This window comes from Saccopteryx bilineata, chromosome 4 (assembly GCF_036850765.1).
Source record: "Saccopteryx bilineata isolate mSacBil1 chromosome 4, mSacBil1_pri_phased_curated, whole genome shotgun sequence".
Classification (NCBI taxonomy): Eukaryota; Metazoa; Chordata; class Mammalia; order Chiroptera; family Emballonuridae; genus Saccopteryx; species Saccopteryx bilineata.
Window position 1 is genome coordinate 164,398,730 of NC_089493.1, and position 16,746 is coordinate 164,415,475.

A 16,746-nucleotide genomic window follows, 5' to 3' on the forward strand; every position below is an offset into this window, starting at 1 on the left:
CCATGCTGTTTTGATTGTCGTGGCCCTATAATATAGTTTGAAGTCAGGTATTGTAATGCCCCCAGCTTCAGTCTTTTTCTTTAGGATTGCTTTGGCTATTCGGGGTTTTTTATAGTTCCATATAAATCTGATGATTTTTTGCTCCATTTCTTTAAAAAATTGGAATTTTGATGGGAATTGCATTAAATTTGTATATTGCTTTGGGTAATATAGCCATCTTGATTATATTTATTCTTCCTAACCAAGAACAAGGAATATTCTTCCATCTCATTATCTTTTTCGATTTCCCTTAACAATGGTTTATAGTTTTCATTATATAAGTCCTTTACATTCTTTGTTATGTTTATTCCTAAGTATTTTATTTTTTTTGTTGCAATCGTGAAGGGGATTATTCTTTTGAGTTCGTTCTCAATTCTTTCATTGTTGGCATATAGAAAGGCTATTGACTTCTGTATGTTAATTTTGTATCCTGCAACCTTACTGTTTTGGATTATTGTTTCTAGTAGTCTTTTTGTGGATTCTTTGGGGTTTTCGATATACAGGATCATATCATCTGCAAAAAGTGATACCTTTACTTCTTCTTTTCCGATATGGATGCCTTTTATTTGTCTTGTCTGATTGCTCTGGCTAGAACCTCTAGTACCACATTAAATAAGAGTGGAGAGAGTGGACAACCCTGTCTTGTTCCTGATTTAAGGGGGAAAGTCTTCAGTTTAGTGCCATTTAATATGATGTTAGCTGATGGTTTATCATATATGGCCTTTATCATGTTGAGATATTTTCCTTCTATACCCATTTTGTTGAGAGTCTTAAACATAAAATTGTGTTGTATTTTATCAAAAGCCTTTTCTGCGTCTATTGATAAGATCATGTGGTTTTTGTTCTTTGTTTTGTTGATATGGTGTATAACGTTAACCGTTTTACGTATGTTGAACCATTCTTGAGATTCTGGGATGAATCTCACTTGATCATGATGTATTATTTTTTTAATATGTTGTTGTATTCGATTTGCTAATATTTTGTTTAGTATTTTAGCATCTGCATTCATTAGAGATATTGATCTGTAGTTTTCTTTTTTTGTGCCATCCTTGCCTGGTTTTGGGATGAGGGTTATGTTGGCCTCATAAAATGTGTTTGGAAGTATGGCTTCTTCATCAATTTTTTGGAAGACTTTCAGTAGAATAGGAACCAAGTCTTCTTTGAATGTTTGATAAAATTCACTGGTATAGCCGTCAGGGCCTGGACTTTTATTTTTGGGGAGGTTTTTAATGTTTTTTTCTATTTCTTCTCTACTAATAGGTCTGTTTAGGCTTTCTGCTTCTTCTGGACTCAGTCTAGGAAGGTTGTATTATTCTAGGAATTTATCCATTTCTTCTAGGTTGTTGAATTTAGTGGCGTATAGTTTTTCATAGTATTCTACAATAATTCTTTGTATATCTACGGTGTCCATGATGATTTCTCCTCTTTCATTTTGGATTTTGTTTATATGAGTTCTTTCTCTTTTTTCCTTGGTAAGTCTTGCCAAGGGTTTGTCAATTTTGTTGATCTTTTCAAAGAACCAGCTCCTTGTTCTATTAATTTTTTCTATAGTTTTTCTGTTCTCTATTTCATTTATTTCTGCTCTGATTTTTATTATCTCCTTTCTTCAGCTGGTTTTGGGTTGTCTTTGTTCTTCTTTTTCTAGTTCCTTAAGGTGGGAAGTTAAGTGGTTCAATTGGGCTCTCGCTTGTTTGTTCATATATGCCTGAAGTGATATGAACTTCCCTCTTATCACTGCTTTTGCTGCATCCCATAGATTCTGATATGTCGTATTATCATTTTCATTAGTCTGTATATATCTTTTGATCTCTGCACTTATTTCTTCTTTGACCCATTCATTTTTTAAAAGTATGTTGTTTAGTTTCCACATTTTTGTGGGATTTTTTCCCTCTTTTTTGGAGTTGAATTCTAGTTTCAAGGCTTTATGGTCAGAAAATATGCTTGGTACAACTTCGATTTTTCTGAATTTGCTGATGTTGTTTTTGTGGCCCAACATATGGTCAATTCTTGAGAATGATCCATGTACACTGGAGAAAAATGTATACTCAGTCACTTTGGGATGAAATGTCCTGTAGATGTCTATCATATCCAGGTGCTCTAGTGTTTTGTTTAAGGCCACTATGTCTTTGTTGATTCTCTGTTTGGATGACCGATCTAGAGCCGACAGCGGTGTATTGAGGTCTCCAAGTATGATTGTATTTTTGTCAGTTTTTGTTTTAAGGTCAATAAGTAGCTGTCTTATATATTTTGGTGCTCCTTGGTTTGGTGCATATATATTAAGAATTGTTATGTCTTCTTGATTCAGTGTCCCCTTAGCCATTATGAAATGGCCATTTTTGTCTCTGAGTACTTTTGCTGTTTTGTAGTCAGCATTATCAGATATGAGTATTGCTACGCCTGCTTTTTTTTGGATGTTATTTGCTTGGAGTATTGTTTTCCAGCCTTTCATTTTGAATTTGTTGTTATCCTTGTTACTTAGATGAGTTTCCTATAGGCAGCATACAGTTGGATTTTCTTTTTTAATCCATTCTGCTACTCTGTGCCTTTTTATTGGTGAGTTTAATCCGTTTACATTTCGTGTAATTATTGACACTTGTGAGTTCCCTATTGCCATTTTATAGATTGCTTTCTGTTAGTTTTGTGTCTTGTTTGATCCTTCTCTTTCGTTTTTCTATCTTTCGTTTTTATTTGGTTGTATTCCATACATCTTTCCTCTGTTGCTATCTTTTTTATCTCATGTGCTTCTGTGGTGGTTTTTTCAATGGTGGTTACCTTTAAGTAATGAAAAGGGTTCCTACTCTGTTCATTGTAGCGAACTATTTTGTGAGTACTTTTGCACTCCATCATCCTTTGCTACTGTTAATCTCCATCTTCTCCCCCTCTTTTTTTTTTGGTGTTGTAACAGTTTAATTTTGGTTTTATTGTGTTCTTCTTGGAGCTTTTACTTGCGGCTTTGTTTTTTTTTTTGTTCTTTGTATCTGATTGGAGAACCCCCTTTAGTAATTCCTGGACTGGGGGTTTTCTGATGATAAATTCCCTCATCTTTTCTGTATCTGTGAATGTTTTTATTTCTCCTTCATATTTGAAGGATAGCTTTGATGGGTATAGTATTCGTGGCTGAAAGTTCCTCTCTTTCAGGACTTTAAATATTGGGGTCCACTCTCTTCTAGCTTGTAGAGTTTCTGCTGAGAAATCTGATGATAATCTAATGGGCCTTCCTTTATATGTTGTATTATTCTTTTCCCTGGCTGCCTTGAGAATTTTTTCTTTGCCATTGGTTTGTGCCAATTTCATTATGATGTGCCTTGGAGTAGGTTTGTTGGGGTTAAGAAAACTCGAGTTCTGTTTGCTTCTTGAATTTGAGGCTTTAGTTCTTTCCACAGGCTTGGGAAGTTCTCATTTATTATTTGTTTGAGTATGTTCTCCATTCCATTTTCTCTCTCTTCTCCCTCTGATATACCTATTATCCTTATGTTATTCTTTCTGATGGAGTCAGATAATTCTTGTAGGGCTATATCATTTTTTTTAATTTTTGAGTCTCTTTCTTCTTCTCTCTGTTGTGCCTCAAGTTGCTTGTCTTCTATTTCACTAATCCTCTCTTCTATCTGGCCTGTTCTATTAGCTAAACTTGTTACCTCGTTTTTCAGCTCGTGAATTGAGTTTTTCATCTCTGTTTGATTTGTTTTTATAGTTTCAATTTCCTTGGACATATATTCTTTGTGTTCATTGAGTTGTTTTCTGAGCTTCCTAAATTGCCTTTCTGTGTTTTCTTGTATATCTCTGAGTATTTTTAGGATTTCTATCTTGAATTCTCTGTCATTTAGCTCCAATGTTTCCAATATATTAAATTTTCTCTCCATAGATTTTTCCTCATCTATCTGTGTTACCTCTCTTTCTTTTGTATCCATGATATTCGATTTTCTCTTCCTTAATGGCATCTGAGGGTGGTTTTGTTGATAGTATTAATGAGATTTAATAAAAAATAAAAAGTTAAAAAATAAAAAATCGAAGAGTTTTTTTTTAAAAAATAATGAAATAAAGAAAAATAAAATAAAATAAAAATTTTTAAAAAAGGAAATTATTACCCCTTTCCTTTTTTCCTCTCCTCTCCTCTCCCCTCTTTCTTGAGAAAATCTTGTGGTGAACTGAGAATTATAACAAACAATGCCTGTAATGGAGGGCCTGAATTGGGGAAAAGTAATAAAGGGGCAAAAAGAAAGAAAGAAAGAAAGAAAGAAAGAAAGAAAGAAAGAAAGAGAGAGAGAGAGAGAGAGAGAGAGAGAGAAAGAAAGAAAGAAAGAAAGAAAGAAAGAAAGAAAGAAAGAAAGAAAGAAAGAAAGAAAGAAAGAAAGAAAGGGGTATGAACCCACAAAAAGCAAATAAGGAAAAAATTTGGGTCAAGAATAAAATTATTTGCTTTTAGGTTTGGTTGACTAAGATTTATGATGAGAGGAATAAGAGGGAAACAGAAAAATGGGGGGACAAATTAAAAAATTACTATTGTATTTAGTGGAACAAGAACTAGATAAAATGGAGAGCCAGGGATGGGAGCACTGCTAGTGAGTTAAAAAGGTGAAGTAAAAACCCCCCAAAATGCCACAAACATAAGTTTGAGTCCCAGATAAGATAATTTGTTTGTTATTGAGGTTTGAATGAGAGGAGATGTAAAGGAGAAAGGAAGAAACTAATATAGAGGGAGAAAAGAAAGAGAGAGAAAAAAAGAGGGAACCACTAAAAGAAGAAAAAAGAAAAAAGAGGAGAGAGAGAGAGAGAGAGAGAGTTAAGGGTTTTGGAGTGCAACCCTCATAGAGAGAAAGGAAGAGGAAAGAAAAGATAATGAGAGATGTAACACTTATGGGTAGTGTAGTTCAAGGAGAGGAGAGAGTAAGACCTGCAGAGAGTTAATCGGCCAAATTGGAGGAGGAAAAAAAATATATCAAGAATGAAGATAAGCCCTGGCCGGTTGGCTCAGCGGTAGAGCGTCGGCCTAGCGTGCGGAGGACCCGGGTTCGATTCCCGGCCAGGGCACACAGGAGAAGCGCCCATTTGCTTCTCCACCCCTCCGCCGCGCTTTCCTCTCTGTCTCTCTCTTCCCCTCCCGCAGCCAAGGCTCCATTGGAGCAGAGATGGCCCGGGCGCTGGGGATGGCTCTGTGGCCTCTGCCTCAGGCGCTAGAGTGGCTCTGGTCGCAATATGGCGACGCCCAGGATGGGCAGAGCAACGCCCCCTGGTGGGCAGAGCGTCGCCCCTGGTGGGCGTGCCGGGTGGATCCCGGTCGGGCGCATGCGGGAGTCTGTCTGACTGTCTCTCCCCGTTTCCAGCTTCAGAAAGAAAAAAAAAAAAAGAATGAAGATAAGAGAAACAAACGAACAAATATAATAAAATGGGATAGGTTATAAAGTCTGCAGATTATTCTTGATTTTGAGAGGTTATCTTCTTGCTTTTCCTTTTCTCTCCCTCTTCCTGGTCGGTGACTCTGTACCCCGGGTTCTGCCCCTTTGGCACGCTCAGGGAGAGGTTTGCAGTTGATAAGTCTCTATGGCGATGTCATGTATTGTGCTTTAGTCTCGTTGGCAGTCAAGGCTCATTAGCATTTTTAGGGTCCGACAGTGAGAGAGTCCGTGTTCCTGGAGCCTTTTTCCTAGTCTTTCCTTCCTCAATTAGTAGCCTGATAATCCAGCTATGGGGTTGCTGCTGCCTCTGCCTGGATAGTAAGAGGCTCAAAGAGCTGGCAACTCCCCACTCTATTTCCACTCAGCACAGGGCTCTGGGTAAGGCTCAGTCAGTCAAAGCTGCTAGCATAATCAGGAGGGGTTCCCGCCCACTCAAAGACCTCTGGCTCTGCCACTCTGTCCGGTAACACAGGCGGGTGCCCACTCCCGGGGCGCTTGGAGGAAACTCTCGCTCACTATCTGCACGCGCAGACCAGGATATCAGGCCGGCAGTCTCACGCTCTGAGTGAAACCCCCAACCGCACCAGAAAGTTCCAGCGTTGGAATTGGCTCTCACTCTGTCCCCGTGTGCGGCTTTTGCAAGGTGCTGGGGCAGCCCAAGATTCCGCTTTTTGGCCCACACAAAGGCCCTGACTCTGCCCCTCTGTGCGATAACACGGGCGCGCACTGCCAAGGCACTCGGAGGAATCTCTCGCTCACTATTTGCGCGCGCAGACCAGGATATCAGGCCGGCTGCGTTTCCCTCTGAGTGAAACCCCCACCAGCACGGAAAAGTTCCACCGTTGGAATTAGTTCTCACTCCCTCCCATGTGCGGCTTTCCCAGGGCGCTGGGGCTGCCCAGAGATTCCGCTTTCAGCCCACACAAAGGCCTCTGACTCTGCCTCTCTATGGGACAACACGGCGCCCACTCCCGGGGCTTTGGAAGGAATCTCTCGCCCACTATCTGCACGCGCCGACCAGGGGATCGGGGAAAATGGCTGCCCCGCTTGTCTTACTTTGTCTGGGTTTGGCGAGAGTATTAGCTTGTACTGCCCGGGTTGCCACAGGAACAGTTTTTCCTCGGCTTGGATCTCCGTGCCACAGCCTGATTCGGCCGTTTGTGCCGCCGCCTGGATCTATTCACCTCCTTTGCCCACCTCAGTTTCTATATTCACAGATCCCAGAGAAAGCCGCCCTGTTTAGGTTAGTGAGGAAGGCGGAGCATTTCTTACTCCCTATTTCCTTCGGGGTTTGGTTATATATTTAGCCAATTTTTCGCTCGATCATACCTTCGGGTGTATTGCAAAACATCTGGAGGCTCCAAGGATAGGTTTTTCTGTTTCTGGTTGAAGATCTTGTTGAGTTTTGGGAGAGATTTATCGGTATCGCTTCCTACCCCGCCATTACTCTCAAGAGCTTTTCTTTCTTTCTTTTTTCAAATGAGAGGAAGGGAGACAGACTCCTGCATGTGCCCCCACTAGGATCCACCCAGAAAGCCCCCTGCAAGGCAAAGCTCTTCCCATCTATGGCCAGTTACTCAGCAACCAAGTTATTTTTAGAACCTGAGGCAGAGGCTCCACAAGCCATCCTCAGTGCTTGGGGCCAACTCATTTGAATCAATAGAGCCATGGCTGTGGGAGAAAGAGAGAGAGAGAGAGAGAGAGAGAGAGAGAGAGAGAGAGAGAGAGAGAGAAGGGGGAGGGTTGGAGAAGTAGATGTTCGTTTCTGAGTGCCCTGACCAGGAATAGAACCAGAGACACTCACATGCTAGTGATGCTCTACCACAGAGCCAACCAGCCAGGACCTCAAGAGTTTTTCTGTCTTTAGTTTTCAGAAGTTTGACTGTTATGTCTCAGAGTATTGAGTTCTTTGCATTTATCCTATTTAGAATTCACTCAGTTTCATGAATCTATGGGTTTATACCTTTCTCCATCTTTGGAAATTTCTCCATCTGTATTCCTTTGATTATTTTTTCAGTCACACATTCTTTCTCCTCTTCTACTGAAACTTCAGTGACACAAATGTTAGATCTTTTGTTATACAGCCATACCAAGGAGATAGTGCAGGTTTGGTTTCAGATCACAAAATAAAGCAAATATCACAATAAAGTGAGTCACACAAATTTTTTGCTTTCCCAACACGTATAAAAGTTATGTTTACACTATATTGTAATCCATTTTTTTCCATTGATATGAAAGAGAAAGAGGGAGAAGAGGTGAGAGAAGAGCGGGGAGGGAGAGCACAGAGAAAAAGAGGGAGAGAAAACATTAACTTATTGCTCCACCTATTTGTGCACCCACTGATTGCATCTCAGATGTGCCTGACCAGGGCTCAAACTGGCACCCTTGGTGTTGAACTAGTGCCATTGGGATCAAGCTGGCAACTATGGGATCAACTTGGTGAACTTGGTGCTCTGAGACAATGTTCCATTCACTGCACCACAAGCCAGGGCCTACTGTAGTCTATTAAGTGTACAAGAACATTATCTCTAATAAACAATGTACATACCTTAGTAAAAAAAAATTGCTAAAAATGCTAAACATCATCTGAGCCTTCAGCAAGTTGCAATCTTTATACTGGTGGAGAATCTTACATCAAAGTTTATGAAAATACAACATCTGCAAAGTGCAATACAGAGAGGTATACCTGTAGTCCTGTAAGTCCCTAAATCTCTGTTCTTTTTTAAAATCTATTTTCTCTCTTATTTAGATTAAGAAATTTTCATCTGTCTTCCAGTTCACTGATTTTTTTTTCTCTCATCCCTATTCTGCTATTAAGCCTATCCAGTAATTTAAAAATATTTTGCTGTATTTTTTAGTTCTAATATTCCATTTGGTTCATTTTTATTTCTTCTATTTCTTTGTGAAGTTGTCATATGTTTCAAGAATGTTCATAATTCCTTTTTTATGATAGCTGCTTTAAAATCCTTCTTAGATAATTCTAACTTCTGAGTCATCTCACTGTTGGCATGTCAACTGTCCTTCCTAACTTTAATTTTTATTTTCCTCGTTCTTGGTATGATGAGTGATTTTTAAATTGTATCCTGAATGTTCTGGTACTAAGACTGAATTCTACTGAATCTTCCTTTTCAGTAGGCAGTCACATTGTTTAGGTTTAATCTGCTGTTTCTGGTCTTCTTGTATAGTAGCCATGACTACAAAAGAATTAAGTTTTCACAGTCTTTAAACTGTTATTTTGGTGCTTCTTTTGTGCGCTGCCCAGAAGCTAATCTAAACATCCAGACAGTATTCCACACTATAGTTCAGTTCTTAAATCTTCTGCTGTGTTAACTCTGGTCAGTTTCTCATGTGAGTCACTAAGAAGTATGCCTAGGACTTCATTTTTAAAATCCATTTCTCTAGCTTCCTTCTCTCCAAAATCCTACCACCACTCACTCTCTAGTTAGGAGGAAAAGAGTATCACCTGCCAACACTGGATACTGGACATTAGGAGTAGAAATCCTTCCTTAGCCTCTACTGACAGCACCCTGGTGGGGGATTGAAGCATTGCCTCAATGCTGCTGGTCTAGGCATGGAAATTTGGTTTCCTTACTTACTCTCACTGACACTGCCTCAGAGTGGGGAGCAGATTGCTGCCATTGCCTCACTGCCACCAGGTGAAGGGTAAAAATATAGACCCTCCATTCACACTCTCCCCATACCCCCAGCCACTGGCATCACCTCAGCTAGGAGAAGTGAGAAACCTCCTTGGTGCTGCTAGGTAGGGAACATTCAGGTTCTCTTCTTGGCCTCTGCAGATCACACCCTAACAGATCACGTTACTTCATGTGGAGAGTGAAAAACACTTGGTCTCACCTGACCGGGCGGTGACACAGTGGATAGAGCATCGGACTGGGATGTGGAGGACCCAGGTTCGAGACCCGGAGGTCGCCAGCTTTAGCGTGGGTTCATCTGGTTTGAGTAAAGCTCACCAGCTTGGACCCAAGGTCTGCTGTAGCCCCAGGGTCAAGGCACATATGAGAAAGCAATCAACTTTAGTTTAACAACTAAAGTGCCACAACGAAAAACTGATGATTGATGCTTCTCATCTCTCTGCGTTCCTGTCTGTCTGTCCCTATCTATCCCTCTCTCTGACTCTCGCTCTGTCTCTGTAAAAATAAATAAATAAATAAATAAAATAACTTTAAAAAAACAAAACAAAACACTTGGTCTCTACTGGAAGGGCACCAGTGGGGGAAGCAAAGAATAGTCTCCTGCCCTGGCCAGTTGGCTCAGCGGTAGAGCGTCGGCCTAGCGTGCGGAGGACCCGGGTTCGATTCCCGGCCAGGGCACACAGGAGAAGCGCCCATTTGCTTCTCCACCCCTCCGCCGCGCTTTCCTCTCTCTCTCTTTCCCTCCCGCAGCCAAGGCTCCATTGGAGCAAGGATGGCCCGGGTGCTGGGGATGGCTCTGTGGCCTCTGCCCCAGGCGCTAGAGTGGCTCTGGTCGTAACATGGCGACGCCCAGGATGGGCAGAGCATCGCCCCCTGGTGGGCAGAGCGTTGCCCCTGGTGGGCAGAGCGTCGCCCCTGGTGGGCGTGCCGGGTGGATCCCGGTCGGGCGCATGCGGGAGTCTGTCTGACTGTCTCTCCCTGTTTCCAACTTCAGAAAAATGAAAAAAAAAAAAAAAGAATAGTCTCCTACCACTGGGAAGAGGCTAGAAATTCCACCTTAACTTTCTGTTCAACTCTCACTGCTACCACCTTGGTGGAGGTAGCACAGTATAGCTTCACACCATCTCACTGCCACCAGGACAGAGGAGAAGTTCAGGTTCTGCTGACACCACTCTGGTGGAGGAATGAGAGTGCAGTCTGTTACCACGAAGTGGGCAGTGGAAATCCAAGTTCCCCATTTAACTGCCACTAGCACTAAGGGTGTAGATGGAAATATTTCCATGGTCATTTGGTTAAAGTAGGACAGGTATTATCCAAAAGTTTTTTTTGTACTATTAGGCTGCCCTTTGGCTGCTCTCAAAAGAGCAGGTCTTTTTTAAGGCAGTTTTCTATCTGTTCCTGTTGGCATTTCTAGAATGTGAGCTTCTTCAGTGCCCATTCTAGAATACAAAAAAGTCAATAAGAAATCCCAGGGAATTCACTGCCATGTCATTCATGAAGGTCTCTAGCCAGTCTGCCTTTTTCTTCCCACCTTTTAGAGTCTTCTTATATTTACTTTTAGTCTAGGGGTTTTAGATGTTCTTAGCAGGAAGAATAAAGAGAAATGAATCTACTTCATTTTGTGCAGAATCAAAAGTTTAAAAGGCCCTATTTTAAAATGCAACAATTTATAGGTACAGGTAAACAACAGCTGACATAAAGCATCAAGCAATTTGTATGAAAATAGAGAGATAAAGGGATCGGTTTCAATAATAACAGCCCAAACATGTTGGGCAAAACAGCTTTTCCATGAAGCATGTCACTCTGAGAAGGACTGATTCACTTGAATCTACTAAGGCAGTGGTCCCCAACCTTTTTTGGGCCATGGACCGGTTTAATGTCAGAAAATATCTTCATGGACCGGCCGTTAGGGTGGGACGAATAAATGTATCACGTGACCGAGACAAGCATCAAGAGTGAGTCTTAGACGGATGTAACAGAGGGAATCTGGTCATTTTTTTAAAATAAAACATTGGGCCCTGGCCGGTTGGCTCAGCGGTAGAGCGTCGGCCTGGCGTGCGGGGGACCCGGGTTCGATTCCCGGCCAGGGCACATAGGAGAAGCGTCCATTTGCTTCTCCACCCCCCCCTCCTTCCTCTCTGTCTCTCTCTTCCCCTCCCGCAGCCAAGGCTCCATTGGAGCAAAGATGGCCCGGGCGCTGGGGATGGCTCCTTGGCCTCTGCCCCAGGCGCTAGAGTGGCTCTGGTCGCAGCAGAGCGACGCCCTGGAGGGGCAGAGCGATGCCCTGGAGGGGCAGAGCATCGCCCCCTGGTGGGCAGAGCGTAGCCCCTGGTGGGCGTGCCGGGTGGATCCCGGTCGGGCGCATGCGGGAGTCTGTCTGACTGTCTCTCCCCATTTCCAGCTTCAGAAAAAAAAATAAAAATAAAAAAATAAAAAAATAAAAAAAACATTGTTCAGACTTAAATATAAATAAAACGGAAATAATGTAAGTTATTTATTCTTTCTCTGCGGACCAGTACCAAATGGCCCACGGACAGGTACCGGTCTACAGCCCGGGGGTTGGGGACCACTGTACTAAGGTATCAATGAATACAACAGAATTGATATCCTTCCCCCAAAAATATCCCCTCAATATGGCACAGTATCTCACAGTACTAGATAAATTCATTAAGGAAAAAAGAGGAAGGATTCATATAAACAAAATTCAAAATGGAAGGAGAAATTACCACAGACATCACAGATATACAAAGGATCACAGTAGAATACTATGAAAGACTATATGCCACCAAATTCAACAACCTGGGGGAAATGGATAAATTCCTAGAACTATAGAATCTTCCTAGACTGAGTTATGAAAAACTGGAAAACCTAAATAGACCTATAAGCAGGGAAGAAATGGAAACAACTATCAAAAGCCTCCCAAGCCTGACCAGGCAGTGGTGCAGTGGATGGAGCGTCGGACTGGGATGCAGAGGACCCAGGTTCGAGACCCCAAGGTCGCCAGCTTGAGCGCAGGCTCATCTGGTTTGAGAAAAAAAATCCCACCAGCTTGAACCCAATGTCGCTGGCTCCAGCAAGGGGTTACTCGGTCTGCAGAAGGCCTGCAGTCAAGGCACATATGAGAAAGCAATCAATGAACAACTAAGGTATTGCAACGCGCAATGGAAAACTAATGATTGATGCTTCTCATCTCTCTCCGTTCCTGTCTGTCTGTCCCTGTCTATCCCTCTCTCTGACTCACTCCCTGTCTCTGTAAAAAATAATAAATAAATAAATTTTTTAAAAAAAGCCTCCCAAAAAACAAAAGTCCAGGACCAGATGGCTATACTAGTGAACTAGTGAATTCTACCAAATATTCAAAGAAGATTTGGTACCTATCCTTCTCAAAGACTTCCAAAAAATAGAAGAAGCAATACTCCCTAACACATTTTATGAGGCCAACATAACCCTGATACCAAAACCTGGCAAGGACAACACAAAAAAAGAAGCTACAGACCAATATATCTAATGAATACAGATGCAGAAATCCTAAACAAAATACTAGCAAATAGAATATAACACATTAAAAAAATAATACATCACAGGCCCTGGCTGGTTGGCTCAGTGGTAGAGCGTCGGCCTGGCGTGCAGAAGTCCCGGGTTCGATTCCGGCCAGGGCACACAGGAGAGGTGCCCATCTGCTTCTCCACCCCTCCCCCTCTCCTTCCTCTCTGTCTCTCTCTTCCCCTCCCGCAGCCAAGGCTCCATTGGAGCAAAAGATGGCCCGAGCGCTGGGGATGGCTCCTTGGCCTCTGCCCCAGGTGCTAGAGTGGCTCTGGTCGTGATAGAGCGACGCCCCGGATGGGCAGAACATCCCCCCATGGTGGGCGTGCTGGGTGGATCCTGGTCGGGCGCATGCGGGAGTCTGTCTGACTGCCTCCCCATTTCCAGCTTCAGAAAAATACAAAAAAAAATAATAATACATCATGATCAAGTGGGATTCATTCCAGGAGCACAGGGATGGTTCAACATATGGAAGTTGATCAACATAATACACCATATCAACAAAACAAAGAACAAAAATCATATGATCCTATTAATAGATGCAGAAAAGGCATTTGATAAGACACAACATCCCTTTATGTTTAAAATACTCAGTAAAATTGGAATCAAAGGAAAGTGCCTCAACATAATAAAGGCCATATATAACAAATCATCAGTTAATAACATACTAAATGGTTAAAAAATGAAGGCTTTTCCTCTAAAATCAGGAACAAGACAAGGCTGCCCACTCTCTCTACTCTTATTCAACATAGTTCTAAAAGTTTTAGCCAGAGCAATCCAGCAAGAGAAAGAAATAAGAGGCATCCATATTGGGAAAGAAGAAGGTATCACTTTTTGCAGATGACATGATCCTGTATATAGAAAACCCCAAAGACTCCACCGAAATAACTATTAGAAACAATAAACCAATACAGTAGAGTCGCAGGATACAAAATCAATACACAAAAGTGCACTGCTTTCCTATACACCAACAATGAAACTTCAGAAAATAAACTAAAAAAAACAATTCCTTTTACAATTGCAACAAAAGAATAAAATACCTAAAAATAAACAACAAAGGATGTGAAAGACCTATATATACTGAAAACTACAAAACACTATGGAAAGAAATTGAAAAAGATACAATGAAATGGAAAAATATTCCATGTTCACTGTTTGGAAGAATCAACATAGTTAAAATGGCCTTATTGCCCAAAGCAATATACAAATTTAATGCAATCCCCATAAAAAACCCAATGTCATTTTTTAAACAAACCAAACAAAAAATCACCAGATTTGTATAGAACTATAAAAAAACCCGAAAAGCCAAAAAATCCTGAGGAAAAAGAATGAAGCTGGAGGTATTACAATACCTGACTTCAAATTATACTAGAACCATGATAATCAAAACAGCATGGTACTGGGAGAAAAACAGACATACAGACCAATGGAATACAATCGAGAACCCAGAAATAAAACCACATATATATGGACAAATCATCTTCAACAAAGGAGCCAAAAACAACACAATGGAGAAAAGAAAGCCTCTTCAAAAAATGGTGCTTGGAAAACAGGAAAGCTACATACAAAAGAATGAAACTTGACTACAGTTTGTCCCCCTGCACAAAAATTAATTCAAAATGGATCCAAGAACTAAATATAAGATCTGAAACAATAAATCACATAGAAGAAAACATAGGTACTAAACTCATGGACGTTGGCCATAAAGAACATTTTTTTAATTTGACTCCAAAGGCAAGGGAAGTGAAGGCAAAGATAAATGAATGGGACTGCATCAGACTAAGAAGCTTCTGCACAGCAAAAGAAACTGACAATAAAACAAATATACTCTGTTGGCCTTACCTTCACCAGGAAGGGGATTTGCTTTTTCTCACCTCCTTAGTTAATATACCTGTGGTAGGATGAAATTTTATGCATCATCTTCCTTCACCCATTGCTATTACTACTGCCCTCCTGTTAACACTTTCTCATACCATGTACACACTCCATGCGGGAAGATGTGACTTTGGTGAGATGAGTAAAGACATGGAGAATTGGCCTGCATATTAACACATCTCAATTAGGTCCTCCCCAGTGTCGACCTCCCCCCCAAAAAGCTCATTTGTCTCAGAAATACTTAGCTCCAAAGGATATGTGGGACCTAAGTCTTCCTCCACTAAAATACAAGCTGTCAAGAACCTGATGCTACTCATCAAAAATACTGCCAAGATTCTGAGGCACGGGCAGACAAGTGGACAAAGCAAAGCAACAGGTAGACAAAGCAGAGGAGGAGAAGAGGGAGGGAGAACTTAGAAAGGTCTCCAAGGCAGCCACGTAAGAAGGATCTCTCAAGAACAAGACTCAACTGGAAATGTAAAAAATGATTATGGTACTCTCTGGCTATTGCATGAGCTCATTAGACCTATCCTGGAGTAAAATTTCTTCTGGTATGGTATAGATCTGTACCTACAAACCCAGCCAGACATTAGGGGCCTAGCCAAGGAGCTGCAATTCTGCCTCTTGTTCCTTCTCATTTCCTTAGCTTGTAGAGTTTCATGCTGGTTGAAACCACAGCCATCCTCTTGTTCCAGCCGTGTTGTATACTTAAGAAAATTTGAGGCCTAAAATAGGAAATATATTTGCTACAAAGGACAAAGACAAGGACCCAGGCTTCTTCCTTCCTGGCCCAGCACCTCTGTCCTTTAAACTTGTAGTAATCCAAGTATAACTAAAATCTGAGTTTCACTCTATTCTTTTCACTCGTGGCTGTGATAATGTATTGTCATCTCTGTTTTGCGCCTCAATTTCCCCAAACATGTAATGGGAGGTTGGAGCCTAACCGAACCAATAATAGAAATACTCCCGACCATGTTTTCAATAATCTATAAAGGGTTATTTATTTGACATTAATTGCTCTTTAAATTATTTTACAATATTATTGTTATCATCATCCCATGTTTACTGCAAAAGGGAAAAAGTGATTCCCTTCAAGGCCATTCTGCAGACTTACACTAACTCCCTGAAAAGAACGTCACATACCTTGTCTTCCTTTGAACTCTCCATTTTTGCTCCTTCCTTGAATTTTGTCAGTGCACTCTTGAGGTCCTGCGATGTATAGGTGTTGGTGTCGATATCCAGCCTGTCAAAAGGGAAACGGAGAGTCAGGAGGGAGTCCCCATCTTTCCCAAGAAAGAAAGCCCCTGAGGGTGGTACTCCCTGGCAAGCTAAGCAGGCTAGCTCTAACTCAGAGTGCACTAGTCTACCTTTACCTCCAGCCAGCCAGAAATCCAACAAGTTGATCTTACCTTAAAGGTAAAGAAGGAAAAAAACAGCTGAAGATGGGGTCATTTCATGAAAGATGGGAAATGGCACAGGACAGGACAGAGGCTCACCACAGACAGTGAGAGAGCTGTCAGCCAGCTACTCAGGCAATCTACTCTCCAGTATGTGCTAGGCCAGGACTTCCTGAAGGGCACTGAATACAGACAGAGGGAATAACACAGACCCTATTTATAATCTTTTAGGAAAGAAATCAACAGAGATCCCCAAGCATGTGCTTGACCTGATTTGACAACACAACTTGTCTTTACAAAAACAGGCTGGACAGCCCTAGCTGAGTGGCTCAGCTGATTAGGGGTCATCCCAATATGCCACGGTTGTGGGTTTGATCCCTGGTCAGGACATATATAAGAACCAACCAATGAATGCATAAATAAGTGGTATAACACATCAATGTTTCTTTCTCTCTCTCTCTCCCTTCTCCTCTCTCTCTCTAAAATCAATCAAACAATCAAATAAAATAAACAGGCTGGATAAATTCATACCTTTAAGACCAATCCCTGAGCACAGAGTAGATGCAAAAGGTATATGTTAACCTGACAAAGAAGTGGATTTACAATACCAAAGATTAGAATCAAGGTCAGCCAACTTCAATAGCTAGCCTCTAAGAAGAGGGAGGAAAGGAACCAACATGGATGTAATCTCAGGAACCTGGCAAAGAATACAGATTGATATCCTCACAAACACCCCTGGAGCTGATCCAAGCCACAACCATTCATCTTAACTGAAGAGAAGGCATCCATGGGGTGGGCCTTCATGGGGTGGGAAGGATCGTGGTGGTTTTACCACCAGCAGTCATT

At 41.6% G+C, this 16,746-nt stretch overlaps 1 protein-coding gene across 6 annotated transcripts in view; it reads right to left on the bottom strand.

The window, feature by feature from the left end:
- Positions 1 to 16,746, bottom strand: part of SIL1 (SIL1 nucleotide exchange factor) — a 276,662-nt gene that overhangs the window by 86,954 nt on the left and 172,962 nt on the right. For all 6 annotated transcript variants that reach the window (XM_066272611.1, XM_066272615.1, XM_066272612.1 and 3 more), the window contains one exon: positions 15,647 to 15,746. In XM_066272611.1, coding sequence (XP_066128708.1) covers positions 15,647 to 15,746 — 100 coding nt within the window. The remainder of the gene's footprint in view (positions 1 to 15,646; positions 15,747 to 16,746) is intronic.